The sequence below is a fragment of the Microchirus variegatus genome, assembly GCF_963457635.1.
Source record: "Microchirus variegatus genome assembly, chromosome: 4".
Classification (NCBI taxonomy): domain Eukaryota; kingdom Metazoa; phylum Chordata; class Actinopteri; order Pleuronectiformes; family Soleidae; genus Microchirus; species Microchirus variegatus.
The window spans coordinates 7,877,626-7,891,623 of record NC_139805.1 but is presented as its reverse complement, the minus strand read 5'-3'; the positions used below and the strand labels follow the sequence as shown (position 1 = coordinate 7,891,623).

The 13,998-nt window shown below is 38.8% G+C and overlaps 1 protein-coding gene across 2 annotated transcripts in view; it reads right to left on the bottom strand.

Annotated features, from left to right (window-relative positions):
• lepr (leptin receptor) overlaps positions 1–12,875 on the bottom strand; it is a 48,123-nt gene extending 35,248 nt beyond the window's left edge. The window contains exons 1-2 of one of the 2 annotated variants that reach the window (XM_083887470.1): positions 12,769–12,857; positions 8,085–8,188 (exon numbers count right to left, since the gene is read on the bottom strand). In XM_083887470.1, the coding sequence (XP_083743596.1) occupies positions 8,085–8,118 (34 nt within the window). In that variant the 5' untranslated portion in view covers positions 8,119–8,188; positions 12,769–12,857. Of the gene's footprint in view, positions 1–8,084; positions 8,189–12,768 lie in introns of both variants that reach the window. The other variant, XM_083887471.1, reaches the window with a different exon arrangement.
• Between the last annotated feature and the right edge of the window lie 1,123 nt (positions 12,876–13,998).

Sequence of the window (13,998 nt, the reverse complement as noted above, 5' to 3'; positions counted from 1 at the left end):
TAGACAAACCATATACTGACGTTTTGGTTTTCAGTGTACACACCTGTGTGTGTGTGTGTGTGGTTAGCTACAGTGTGTCACACCTATTATCCCTGCAGGATAAACTACGAATTAAACATTTGTTTCCCCGGATTAGAAGTAGATCAATAACTTGGCTAAGGCGTGGTTGCATTGCTATGACATGGAATTAGTACGGCCAAAAAATGCTCGCACCTATAAACCTATTACTAAGCCTAGTAAGTCTTGTTGTGTTTACAAAAAGACAATTATCGAATAAAAGGTCAGTGTTTACAATATATTACATTTTAATCCAGTGAAGTATGTCACCTTCGTTTGATAGATTGATATATAACACTATATGGTAGCGCTGGGCGATAAACAGATATTATATTTGTATTGTGACATGCGTGGGGCAAGATATCGTATTAGATTTCGGTCACATTGTGATAAGGTGTCTGGGATGACATTTCCTGGTTTTAAAGGCTGCGTCATTGATAATTATACTGAATATTTGTGTCAAATACACTAAATATTATAAATTAAATACGTATCGATCCAAATATATATATGGAACCGGCGCAGTTATAGTGAAATAAGTCACGTAAGAAGTAGTTATTTGTGTTGAAATATGACCATATTTAAAGAAATGTCATTGTTTCTAACAAACATAAACATTCTTCATTTAACATTAAAAAGCCAAAGGAATAAATCAGGTAGTGTCTGAAATGAAATATCTGTACTTTAAGCATGTTTTTCATTTAATACAGGTCATAAACTGTAGATACTGAATTGTCACAAACTTTTCATAAGGAACAATGTTTGTGCTGCTGTATATCCCCAAATATATCATAAAAATATCCAGATATTATTTATAAGCCATAATCGCCCAGACTGACATTTAAGCCTTACAGAAATACTGATTTGACTTATGTGACATATCATCAAATTATATTTCTTTTAGCAGAGAATACTGCACATTTTAGACACACTCACATTGATCCATTCTGGTCCCTAACCTGCACTACAAGAGGGAACTGGAGCATGGGGAAGGAAACCCACAGGGAGAGACGTGCTACGTCCACACAGAGGACACAGCTGGGCGCCAGATTTGCACTCAGGGCCCTTTAGTTTTGCATGTCTCTAATCACAAAGCCTTTATTCTGCTGAGGTTAGATCTGACACCACGCTGAGATGTGGAAGTTATGGGTAAAATCAAGGAAAGCCACAGTGAAAATGCACTTTTTGTGGGCGTCGGCGTGAGACAATTCCAATTATGTTGTAGATAAGTCAAAATTTGTTTTTGCCTACGCTTGTTTGCAAATAACTCTCCTGCATTTGCGTCATCGTGATGGTTGCACCTCCCATTTAAAACCCATTAATCATTATATATGTGTGAATTTGGCTCAATATTGTCAGCAGTCTGACATCACTCTGTCCCTGTAGCCTGCAGAGACAGTTCGGGATTACAAGCATCTGTCTCTCTGTCAGCAGCAGAGAGTGAAAAAAGAAAGGTTATATTCCTCTTTAGTTACTGATGAACTGACAACAGGCGTGTGCCAGTGTCAGCTGCTTTTCTCTTTTATCAGGAAACTGGTAAATAATATATGTAAATTACAATTTCATGCCTCATCAAGCTTTGGATGGTAAATATAATTTCAGAGGCGATAACCATTAATATTAAGGCACGGCAATAATTGCAGCTGCTATAATCAATAACATGAATTCAATCAAAAGTGTTATTATTGTCTTTTATATAAAATGCTGCTCATTATCAGGTTAAACATGAAACACACCATCTCAGTCAGCAGCACCACACACAGAATGATGTCATCTCTAAAATGAGGGGGATGACGTCATCCCCTCTCTTGGATGACATCATCCCAGTGTGATAGGGTGAGCACAAGAATGATATCATCCTTTTGGTATGTTCAAGTCTGAGTGAAGATATTTCCGTGGTCTAAAAAGCAACTTTATTTATTAATATGTGTGTGTGTCAGTGTGCATTATATTATTCAACCATATTTATATGTACTCGAGACAGAACAGAGTCACATTATAGGTATTTATTTAATTGTTTGTCTGTTTATGTAACTATTTACTGTTGGCCAAAAATGAATGGATAAATTGTTCAAAATGAACAAATGCCACATACCACGGCATTTACAGTTCATATTCAATAATATGGCACAAAATGGCAAACAGGGAAGCTCAGTCATGATCCCACTTTAAGATGTGTCACTGTATGTGTGAGTACATTGTAATGGAGTCAGATTACTTGCATGTGTCATCACAATCGGTCTTTGAACTCCACTCTTGGACCTGGTTTGATTTGATCAATATCAACCATTAAGCGGACAAAAAAAAAAGAAAAAACGTCCTCGGGTACAGTTTATCATCCTGCTTTGTCTTTCTGACGTCATTTCATCACTGTCCTCGTGTCAGTGCTGCTTAGGCTTTGTTGTTTTGAGCAGAGAGAGACGGTGTCATCACTGCAGAAGATGGATGAGCTAAGTGTTTTAAACTGTGTCAACATTATAGGATGATTTTAAAAAATATGAAAAAATCCCCCCCCTCCCCTGCTGTGTAAAGCTCTCTGTCTTGGACAGGGAAGCCTTTCATGAATAATTCATCAGGTGCTGCACAATAAGGCAAACCCCCCTCAGAGAGAGTGGGTGGGTGGGTGTGTGGATGCCAGTGAGATGATGTCATTCCTACAAACTGGTTCAGATGACGTCGCTGAAAGGAATGATGTCATTCTCGATTCTCCTCTGCCTACACGGTCTGTCACATTCAGATTACTTTTTTTGTTTTAATCATCTGATTGACATGAGACGCCTTGGTTCTTGTCTCCTTCTCTAACACCTCAGTGCTTTTCTGCGTAAGAGAAGGAAATGAGGAGGGCGAGTCGGAGCAGATGAAGACCCATTGTTTCTAAGAAATGATCTAACGGTAACACGGCACTCTGGTCTCAGCTCTTCTCTTAAAGCAGCACTGCAGAGATTTGTCGTTGCATTTCCTCTGTAGTGGTGCACTTGCATTACATTTTTATTCATTCATTTATTTATTGTATTATTCAATCCACAATTCTTCTACTGCTCTGACACAAATGATTCCCCCTTGGATGAATAATAAAGTGATATTCTATTCTATTCTGTTCTAACTCAGTCTGAACTCTCAGATGATTTGATACAATACAACATGATGCCATCATGTGATACACTTTTCTGTCCCCAGAGGGAAATTTGTTTTGGGTTCAGCGGTGCTGCATACTACATCACAATCAATGGTCTGTATTTATATAACCATCTATAAAGAAAGAAAAAGCTACACAAATCCCACTTAATAATTTGAAGAATATATAATTAAGAAATGACTTGGAAAAATCCTCCTCCTCAGGTTCTTTTGGACACCTGGAAGAGACCAGTGGTGGAAAAGGAACACTACAACTTGAGAAGCATTTGATGTTTATCTTAGTCGATACTGGTAAAATATCAGAAGGTTTATGAATATGTTATGTCAAAAAACAGACTATAATGCTCCTTCTATGCTCATTTTGGCATTGAAACACTGCCTCTAAGTTCTTGGATCAGCTGCATCAGTTATGACAGATGAGACTGGGACCCCCAAGGATGCTTGGCAGATATACAAGGGAGAAAAATGCATGTAATGCAATGCAAATCTTTCTTATTCTGAATTCTGTTTTTCAGTTGAAAGAATCTGCTTGTCTTTTTGTGTTTCCCCTTTAATAGCAAGATTTTTTTTTTGGTAACACATGGTTCTGTGTTTTCATGTTTGTCTAATGTCCGTGGACTGGACATCCTTATTTCCACTGGCACGGCGCCCAGGGTCACACTATGAATATCCTTGTTACTGAGAAATACTGAAGTACTGTAAGTGTTTAAACCAAGGCTCAAGGAGCAACAGAAAACATGGAAGCGGGCCAGACTAAAATATGTGCCTCCTTACTTCCATCGAAATCTTTCTCCTATGAATACTCACACGGTGTATTTCAAAAATACCGTAATCACTGTTTTTCTTTTTGATAACTCGGGGTCAGCAGTTTGTGTGCTGACAAAGTTGGATCCTAATGTCTTTTCCAGAGTGAAGCTGTATCCTGGCTGCTCGAAAGCCACTCCTGCTGAAATACAAGCTGACCCGGCGTTTGTCATGAGTTCTGCTCTGGACAGCATATGAAAACCAAGCAGTAAATTAAAGACAAGGCAAAACAATGAAAAAAAAGAAAACTCTCCTGACGACTGCTCTTCTAATGGCGTGTTTCCACAGAATCGCCTCGGCACGGCACGGTTAAGTTGCGTTTCCACTAGCATAGTACCTGGTACAAGGGACATTTTTACCACCTGCTCTGGTGAGGAAGCAAGCGAGCTGAGGCGATACTATGAGTGACGTGGCCAGACTGCCAGTCGGCCACTGATTGGTCAGAGTGCCATCACAGGAAGAGACTTCTGACACAAGAATCCCAGAACAACAGAGGCGATTCTAGAGTCTGTAGGGGCCCTAATAAAAAAATTGCAGGGGGCCCTTCCAACCAATGTTCATCACCGTTATGTTACAAATAATCTGACACCAATGGAAAATGTATGAGTTCAAAATTAAAAAAAAATAAATGAATGAAATAACATGGAAAAACCTTGTAATTAAAAAGTATGTGAAAATATAAATGTGAAGAACAATAAAATAGTGTAAATAGCTTTTAAAAAACTATATAAACTTAGTAAAAAATACATCATACTGTAAAGAACCCACATTATAAAACAATAGAAATAAATAGAACAACAAAATACTGTAAATAGCTGAAAAAAACATATATAAACTGAGTAAAAAAGATATGCATTACACTGTAAATAATCCTCTTCATTTGCCAACTCGCAGAACAATAACTTCACACAAGTTAAAATGAGGTGGGGCCCCTTTAGGGAGGTTTCCTACTGAGATGGCATTGCAAATCGCCCATTGTTGTTTAAGGGGGACTGGGATGCGGCTGGTCACTGCACATTTCAGTAAAAACAGCCCTCAGGCTCCAAGTGTCGGGGGGCCCCCTATCAGCTCGGGGGCCCCAAGCAGTTGCCTGCCTTGCCTGTTCACAAGCTGCGCCCCTGCAGAACAATGCTGAACTGTAGATCAGTTAAAAAGACTTAACAATCCTAATCGTTGGGTTAATCTCCAACAATTACCAGACCAACCTAAACTGTGCAGTGCTGTGGCGAGGTGGCCAAAAAATAAGCAAGAAAAGATAATGATCCAAAAGCAGAAAAGGGTTCCATAACATATAAAACACAGCCAAACAACAAAGGAAAAAGCAAAGATGATGCAAAAACAAAATCCTTGTTAAGAGCCTGAGCTGCAGCCTCCCTATAGCTACTATTAAAGAAACTAAAGTTAGGAATTGGTACGGGAAATCCTGACGGTAACTTGATTATTATAAATCATACTGGAGTTTGGTTTTGTTTTGGATAATAACCTCTGTCAAATATTAAAATGTTCTCACATGATTCCATCCAAAACTGCCACATATTTCCACAGGACTGTTAGTATCAACGTTACCTCTATTTCATGGGAAATACTTATTTATATCTCATTTTTCTTTTTCTCTTCTTTTTTTTTTTTTTTTTTTAAAAAACACGTCTGTACATTTTGCTAATTTCCTGAAGCAGTGCAGTGTTTTTCCACTGTTCCCTGGAAAAACAGAAATCAGAACTGCACATGAGGCCGAGTACCTGCCAAACATCAAGTCCTGAGAGACGGGACAGATGAAGAAATGTCTGTGAAACAGCAAAACAATTCCTCTTTACTGTGTGTGTGTGTGTGTGTGTGTGTGTGTGTGTGTGTGTGTGTGTGTGTGTGTGTGTGTGTGTGTGTGTGTGTGTGTGTGTGTGTGTGTGTGTGTGTGTACCTGGTATTCCTTATGTTGTGGGGACCTAAATCTGTTCACACACATTCACATTATGATTACTTCAAGTCACACTACTAGAGCTGAAACGATTAATCAATAATTAATCGATTACTAAATTAATCGCCAACTATTTTGATAATCGATAATCGATTTGAAGCTTTTTTCATGATTAAAACCAGATTTTCTGATTAGTTTTGGCTTCTTAAAAGTGAATATTTTTCGTGGTTTCTATGCTCCAAAGAACAAAGAAATCATTAAAAGTGAATCATTTTGGTTTGTGAACAAAACAAGACATTCAAGAACATCGTCATTTCCAGGTTTGACAAACACTGATCAACGTTTATTTTTTAAATTTTCAGACATTTTCTGACCAAACGATTCATCGATTCATTGAGAAAATAATCAACAGATTAATCGATTACGGAAATAATCGTTAGTTGCAGCTCTACACATTACTACACTTTAAGGTGCAGACAAGTTTTAAAGTTAGGTTGAGGTCAGGGTTAGGTTAAGGTTAAGGTTAAGGTTAAGGTTAAGGTTAAGGTTAAGGTTAAGGTTAAGGTTAAGATCAGGATTAGGATTAGGCCAGAAGTCGTTATGACGAAGTTCAGAATAAGGCTCCAGGAAACGAACGTAAGTCAATGCAATGTCCTCTGAAGTCATGGAAACCAGTGTGTGTGTGTGTGTGTGTGAGTGTGTGTTTCGTCTCTGAGGCATTAACCAGAATAATAAATGTAATTTATTCTCATCAGTGACATTAACTCAGCAGCTGGCCACAAACACCAGCTCGGAACACAAAGCATGTTAGGCGTTAGGGTTCGTGCGTGGACAACATGTCACACATTAAAACCAGATGTGAGGGAACAACATCTGCCGGTGACAGCAGCACGGCTGTTTTCGAGGTTTGCGGGGTACAACTTAGCACTGCAGACCAAAGCAAAGAGCCCCAGGGATGAGGTTCTACGTCCTTTTTCCCCTCCTCCTGAATGCGTCATGCACACACTGATACAAACAGACATCCCACGCAGCCTGCAGCAGGATGATGTGATGAAATGACAGTAGTGAGTATTGACTCTGTGCTTGTTCACAGTGCTGACAAAAAGTGCATGGATGCTGATGGTGATGATGATGATGATGGAGTCACTCATAAAACCACAGCCACTGCCCTCTCTCTCTCTCTCTCTCTCTCTCTCTCTCAGGGATGGACTCAGACATGGTCACTAATTCCACACCAAGAAAATGAGCCCAGCTGTTGATAGTCAACAAGTTCAGAGAAAGCAAACGTGGAGAATCATAGCTAGATTCATTCTGGATGGAGAGGAAATTGCTCCAGTTTCACAATGGCAGGCTTTTGCGTCATCAAGTTTTATTATCTGAAACCTTGTGAGCCATCTCCTCCCACCCAGCACAACAGGATAACAGCACAGTGAGGGCGGTGAGTAGGTTGAGTAGGGGGGCTGTCATCTGGTGACAAAGCAAAAGCCGTGTAAGTGATGCTGTCACTGTGACTTCTTGAAAACAATAAGTTGGAAGAAAAGCAACACGTTGTACTTTCCTGCTTTTGATGAGAGTGTTGTGTTTTGTTTGTTTTACAAAGAAAATTAAATGAATTATGAATCAAATGAAAAATTGCCTGCGTTTGTTGTTGAATAATGTAGAGCCTTATTTGGTGAGATGTATGTATAGTAATGTTGAGAGACATTCCACTTTTTGCCACAAGGGGGCATCTCCTTGTTGGTGAGACGGCTTGGTGTGGCTTGTTGCCAGCTAACGACCGAAGAAAGCACCGTCACCTGTTGCCGGTCTCATTCGTTATCTGTTCTCCACAGGTTAGTAACTGTTGAAAATTACACTTTTCTGGTCAAAAACGTCTCATTATAACGTGAAGTAATATGCCGCCTGGCGCGCGTTTTGTTAGAAACGCCGTGAAGTAAATGTAGTCAGAATGCTAATGCTACAGTAACGTGAGCTAGCTTAACTCGTTGCTTATGCTTATGTCCTTATTGAACTTGATGTATCATTTTTAGGCTCAGCTTTGTGTCTGTTTGGTTCCACTCCTGTCATATATATGTATACAATGCTAGTAAATATAGTGTTTATAAGACGGTTTGTATGAAATTAGTTTAGTTTAGTTTAGCTCGACACACGAGTTTCAATAAGTTCACATACTCACATGCCACACAGGATATTTCGCTCGCATTCGTCATCTATGAATGGGTGATGCCAAGCCAGGTTGCTCTGTGTCGTCCATTCACACAGCTGTCTTGAATTAGCAACCTATCAGCCAATCAGAAAATAGTATTTCTTGTTGTTGGGTAAAGTCTGAAAATAGGTATCTTCTGCAAGCACTCTTCCACGGGATGGAAGTGAAAGAGCACAGTCAGGTCATCACTTCCCTTATATCACTTAATTTATTATAATAGGTGCGTATTAAAGGGTATGCACTGAACGTTTGCCTGCGTATACACACTTTGATCCATTTGTCTTTTTTGTTCTGAAAGGCAAAAATAGGTTGATTCTCATATGTTTTTGTTGAAGTCAAATGTGGATTACAAGTTCCATATAAGTACATTTGCAATTAAAAGTGTAATATTTCAAGCTGTAGGCAGCAGGCCTAAGAGGACAAATGTATAATTCAGTGTCAGTGTGATCCTGTGTGATTGCCCTGAGTTATGATTATGTGAGCAAGAATAGTATGTTAATTGTGAGAAAGGTGAGATATTGTTATAGTGTGTATAATGCTGTGTATAATTAAAGAGCGACAACAACAATGGAAAAAGGCTCTTTGCCTGTCTTGTCCTCTCGAGGGTCTTTACAGAACAAAAGTATAATCTAGACTACAGGCCTTGCACCCCTGGGGCCTGTTACAAAAACCTAAACTGATAGTTTTGCTCGACAGAGCGCGTTTCCACATGAAAGACGCAGAATACAAATTATGTTACAATGTTTCTGTTCAGTGAAAGCAAACGGAGGCAGAATAATATCATTATCAACAACAAAAATGACTAGAAGTTATACACTGCAGCTCTAAGGCTACACAGAGATTAAGTCAACACAAGACTTAATAAATAAGCTTTTTGACTTTGTTTTGAGGCTTGTTACAACCTGTTCTCACCCAGAGAAGAATCATCCAACCATTGAAGAAGTGATAAACCTGTTGTCAAAGAGATGAAATGTTCAAATAACAGTGCACACCTTTACAAAGGTGAAACGGAAGCAGTTAGGTTGAAAGAAAATAAGAATTACCCAGTCTGAACACATTCAGCCACTTGTAGTGGCTGAACTTGATGGATTTAAGATGTTTCTAACTCTAGAACCTGCCACTTGTTTAATGAACCAACAAGTAGTTCATTTGAAGAATCACATAGGTGAATAGTGTAACAATTAAAGACAGATCAATCCTGAAAATCTGTCCTGAAAACTGACAAATCAGGCATTTATGAACTCAGGAGAAATTTTACTTCATCATTTTTATCGAGTAGAATGACACATCGTAAAATCCAAACACTAAAAGACATGAGCCTGATTGGAAAAAAAGGAGAGAATATCATATTTTTTTTATGTCCAGAAATAGACTGAATTATAGGTTCTGGGGGAGGTAAGGTAAAAATCCTGTTATCCTTTAGCTGGATTGAGGCCACAATTTAATGCATCAATTTCATGCCCCATTTTAACACCAAATCAGCACAGATTTTGGATAATCGGCTGCAGAAGGGGTTGAGAATATAAGGTCTTTTGCAGAAAAAAGAGCTTAAAGCTCAAAGGTGGAACATCTTAAAATGAATGTGTTGTTACAGTGATCCAAACTTAATAGAGAAATGCACAAAGGTGTACTTCCCAAAAAAAATAAAAATCGCACAATAAAGATGTTATGTGATTTACAGTGGAGTAAAGTGAAGAGTTTAGTGGAATAATTTTCATATCTAACGAAAGCTCACGAGGAGATAACAAGTCTCATATTTCTAATTTAATCCTATTAACTCCACAACCACCCACTTGTGTCTGTGCATGATATGTTTTTATTCATCATCGACTCATACAAGAAGAGCCTGAATTAGTGAAGCAGCAAGGGCAATCACATTCAGGCATTGACGTATTCAGAGATGGTCTTCTGCATACTTTGATTGCAGCAACTGGCTATTTGAGTTACTGTTGCCTTTCAGTCATTCAGTTATATAACTGGCCAAACTCTACTGACCTCTGGCAACAAATACATATATGTCCAGAGAACTGGTTCTAACTGGTCTCCTTTTGTCTCTGTAGAATCTAGAGATCGTTGTGCATGACAATCCCAATAGCTCACAAGTTTCTGTGCCTGTCTGGCGCCAACTGCTATGCCACGTTCAAAGTCCCTTAAAGGCTGCTTTGCACATATTTGTGACATCTAATGGTGAGACTGCAGATGGTAACAAATTGAGGACTCCTATACTTAACCCTCCCTTTCTCAGAGCTTCAGAGAAGAATGGTACCAGATAGGATGTTCTTATTGTTTATTATTTGAGTTGTTAATTCAGGCTGCTGTAGAAACACATCAGTGCAAGATGGCAGCCTGCCAAAGGCAAGGCCCTTTTTCTCGAAGTAGAGTAAAAAGTTTTATTCCAAGGCCATGGAAATCCGAATTTTAATTTTAAAGTGGTTATACATTAATACAGACACATTTACAGGTAGTACATCCAAGTCATATGTCAACATGCCTTAATGTATTGAGTCGTTGACTAATTAGATAATAGCAGTAACAGCTGAACAGATGTACTTGAACTGGCTTGTGACTGCATAATCAATCTGTTCCTTTCAGTTCCTAGGGACTTTATAACTTATGAAAGAGCTATAGCAAAGGTTTGGATAGGTTTAGGTAAAGATGGCTTGTCAACAAGGGCCCTCTGTTAAAGTGGTTGCATTAATAAGTGTGTTTAAAGTTATAAATCAACAGTAGTCACAGTTAAAAAAGACAAGAAATTTGAAACGGGAAAATAAACACTGCATCTGTGGAATTTTGCTGCAAGTCTCTTCACCGTGCAATAAAACATAATAATAATAATAACAACGATGTCATAGAACCCATTTTAGGGTTCTATGACATCGTTGTAAATAAGAATAGTTTTTTCATTTGTTTCTGCCTTATTAATGTAGGAGGACATGGTCTGACAACTGTGTACACCTTTTGTGAGTGCAAATGCTACAAAACAGCCATAATTTATAAGTGAGGGTGAATCACTGTGAGGTTGCCAGTGGCAGTGAGAGAGCCTCTTGTGTGTGGATAATAAATTAATAGTCAAAAAAATAAAGACGTGTGGCAATAATGACAGAAAATTGGAACACTCCAGACAGGCGCTCCAGACACTGGAGAATTTCTTGTGGTGTTTCCAAGAAGTATTGAGATCACTGATGTGCAGTTAAAAGCATAATCATCATTATTACAAGTGAAGTGTTTTTGACAGACCCACAGCTCCAGTAAAAACGTGGTCATGTTGTGCCTCTCAGCACTGTGGATGATTTTGATCCAGGCTGCTGATTCACAGGATAGAACATTGTGGAATTCAGTAAAACTGCATCAAAACACACATCATCACTGTCCTTTTCAACATGTGAGACCTTAAGTTCAGTCCTTCCAAACACAAGAAGCAGAATGAGTTTAAATGTTGAGTGTTTTTTTTAATTATTTTTTATTTATTGCTATACTTTTTTTAATAGTTCATTATATTTTAGTTTCCAATTGTTTGATTGGTTTTGATTTACTTCAAGACAAAAAAAATGGCCGTGGCCAAATTATGTTCTTTTATTTGTGACCACTTTAGCAACTTTCTTTGGTTGGGGTTAGGCATCAACTGCTTATGGTAAAGGTTAGTGATCAAGCTTAGTTTGTTTTGTTTTGAATAGATTAGCTGCACAAACATGGGGTTAGGTTAGGGTTTCGGTTAGGTGAGTAGTAGTTATGGTTAAGTAAGAATCTTGGAAATTAATGAAAGTTAATGTAATGTCCTATGAAGTCATACAGACAGTGTCTATCTTCCAAATCTGTTAATGTACATCAGCAAAGTATTTACTTCCTGGAAAGGCAAAAGGGTTAAAAAGAATGTCTTGCTCCTGTGCAAATTCAGCCCTCCAGGTTCAAATGGGTAAACCTCTCCTTCCTCAGAAGCACAGAAGCTCCTCATCACCATGGAGACCTCTGTGACCATTATCTCACCCTGTGCACTCCCTAGTTTAAATAAACCAAAATGGTCAAATAGGCGCCTAAGTGCCTCCTGTAAAAAATGGCCATGGCTGTTATCTCTGACATAGATTGAAAAACAGGAGAATCAACCTCTGAGAATATACTACTGGACTGTGGATCGAAGCTGATCAAGTCACTTATTGCCTCAGGGTCATCTGAAATGTGTCTGTGGCCAAAGCACCCTGTGTTTTAGTGAAAAGCCTCAGACGTCAACCTGAATATATAGATATAGATATATGGGCTTATTTCCATCACAGAAATGTGCACATAATTGATTCTACAGGAACATACAATGTTATGTTACCTCGTCAAAAATATGGAAAAGATACAGAGGCTGCGTTATGTAGCCAGAATAATTATCAGGAAGGAAGACAGGGAGACGTATATAGACTTAGGGAGGAGGGAAAACTGCTCTTTCCACATGACAGAAAAAAGAGAATAAAATACAAGGCCAGACCTGCAGTTGTTGGCAGTCAGTTCTCCTCAGAAACAAAGATCAACACTAGAACTACGCCAGTGACTCACGACTGAAACAATTAGAAGGCTAATGTTTATATTGTCAGTTTAGGTGTGACTCATTCATCTTTCTTTTTTTCTCTTCCATGTCTCTTAAAGTGCTGTAATCTGGAGAAATCGTACTCACCAGCTGTGCGACATCCACAGATCATCAGAAGTGTAACCGGTAAAGTAAACTTCCAGCCAAAATCCTGAATGCTTGCAGATGCAGACTGGGAACGGACAGTTCGAAGTGCTGTCCACAAACAGCTTTATTTGGAGCAGCGTCTCTGGGCATGAAGTGCTATTTCTGATCCACGGTGTCAGAATACACACCAATCTCTTGCAACATTATGCACAAGCCAGCTCGTGTACTGTATGTGTTTGTGCTCATGTGTGCATGTACAGGTGAGTGTGAGCTGGCACAGGGTTTTTGTCTGTGTGTGCATATACAAGGACTAAAGGTATATATTTGTATCTGTGGGCACAAAGGGGATTTTACCTCAGAGCCTCAGAGAAAACAGGAGCTTAGTGACAAGCTGACTTTCTGTCAGTGGTCACCTCAAATTTTCCCCCCTAGTTGAGGTTCAAAGGGGTTTTCTCTGAGCGTATACATGTGTGTGCAGTGCACAGTATGTATGATATGTGATCCCATAATTCCTCTGACACACTTTAGCCAAGAGCTGCTTCTGGGTTTCAGTGCTGTACCATGTGCAGTCCCCCCCCGTTCCCGCAATGATCCTGGAGACAACTTCATCATTGAAAAGGAGGAGGAAAAACCTCTATGATTGAATGTTTAATGTTCCACGTCCAAAAATACATACCACTTTAGTACAAAGATGAGAGGAATATGAGTAATGTTAGCGGTATCGCCTATTATAATTAACCTATGGAGAATTATTATTATCCTGAACACTCCTGAAGTTCCCGTCAGCTCTAACAAACTATGGTTCATTGTTTTGAGTTTTCAGGCTCACATGTTTTTGTTCTGTTTTTGTTCCACCTCAAAGTGTTATTATCAAATTCTTCCACATGAAGCTTGATGGTCTTAGTACATACACTGTCCTCAATAGCAATTATACTGTAAAAACAGTAGCTGGAAAACATAGCATTGTTTAACATAGCATTTTGCATTTAATAAGCCTTGGTAGGAACAAACAGTGCTAAAAGAAGGTGAATATTTACCATAAATTATCACTTGGCCGAAAACTACAAGTGTCCAAGATTTGTGAACACAAATATTAATAAATGCCAACTTCTATTTATAAAACATGTACACGATGCCATCCACAAAATCACCTACCGTGGCTGCAGCTGCCACAAATCAAAGAGGAGACAGAATGACAGCCATATCAATCCCAAAGGGGCAATAATCAAT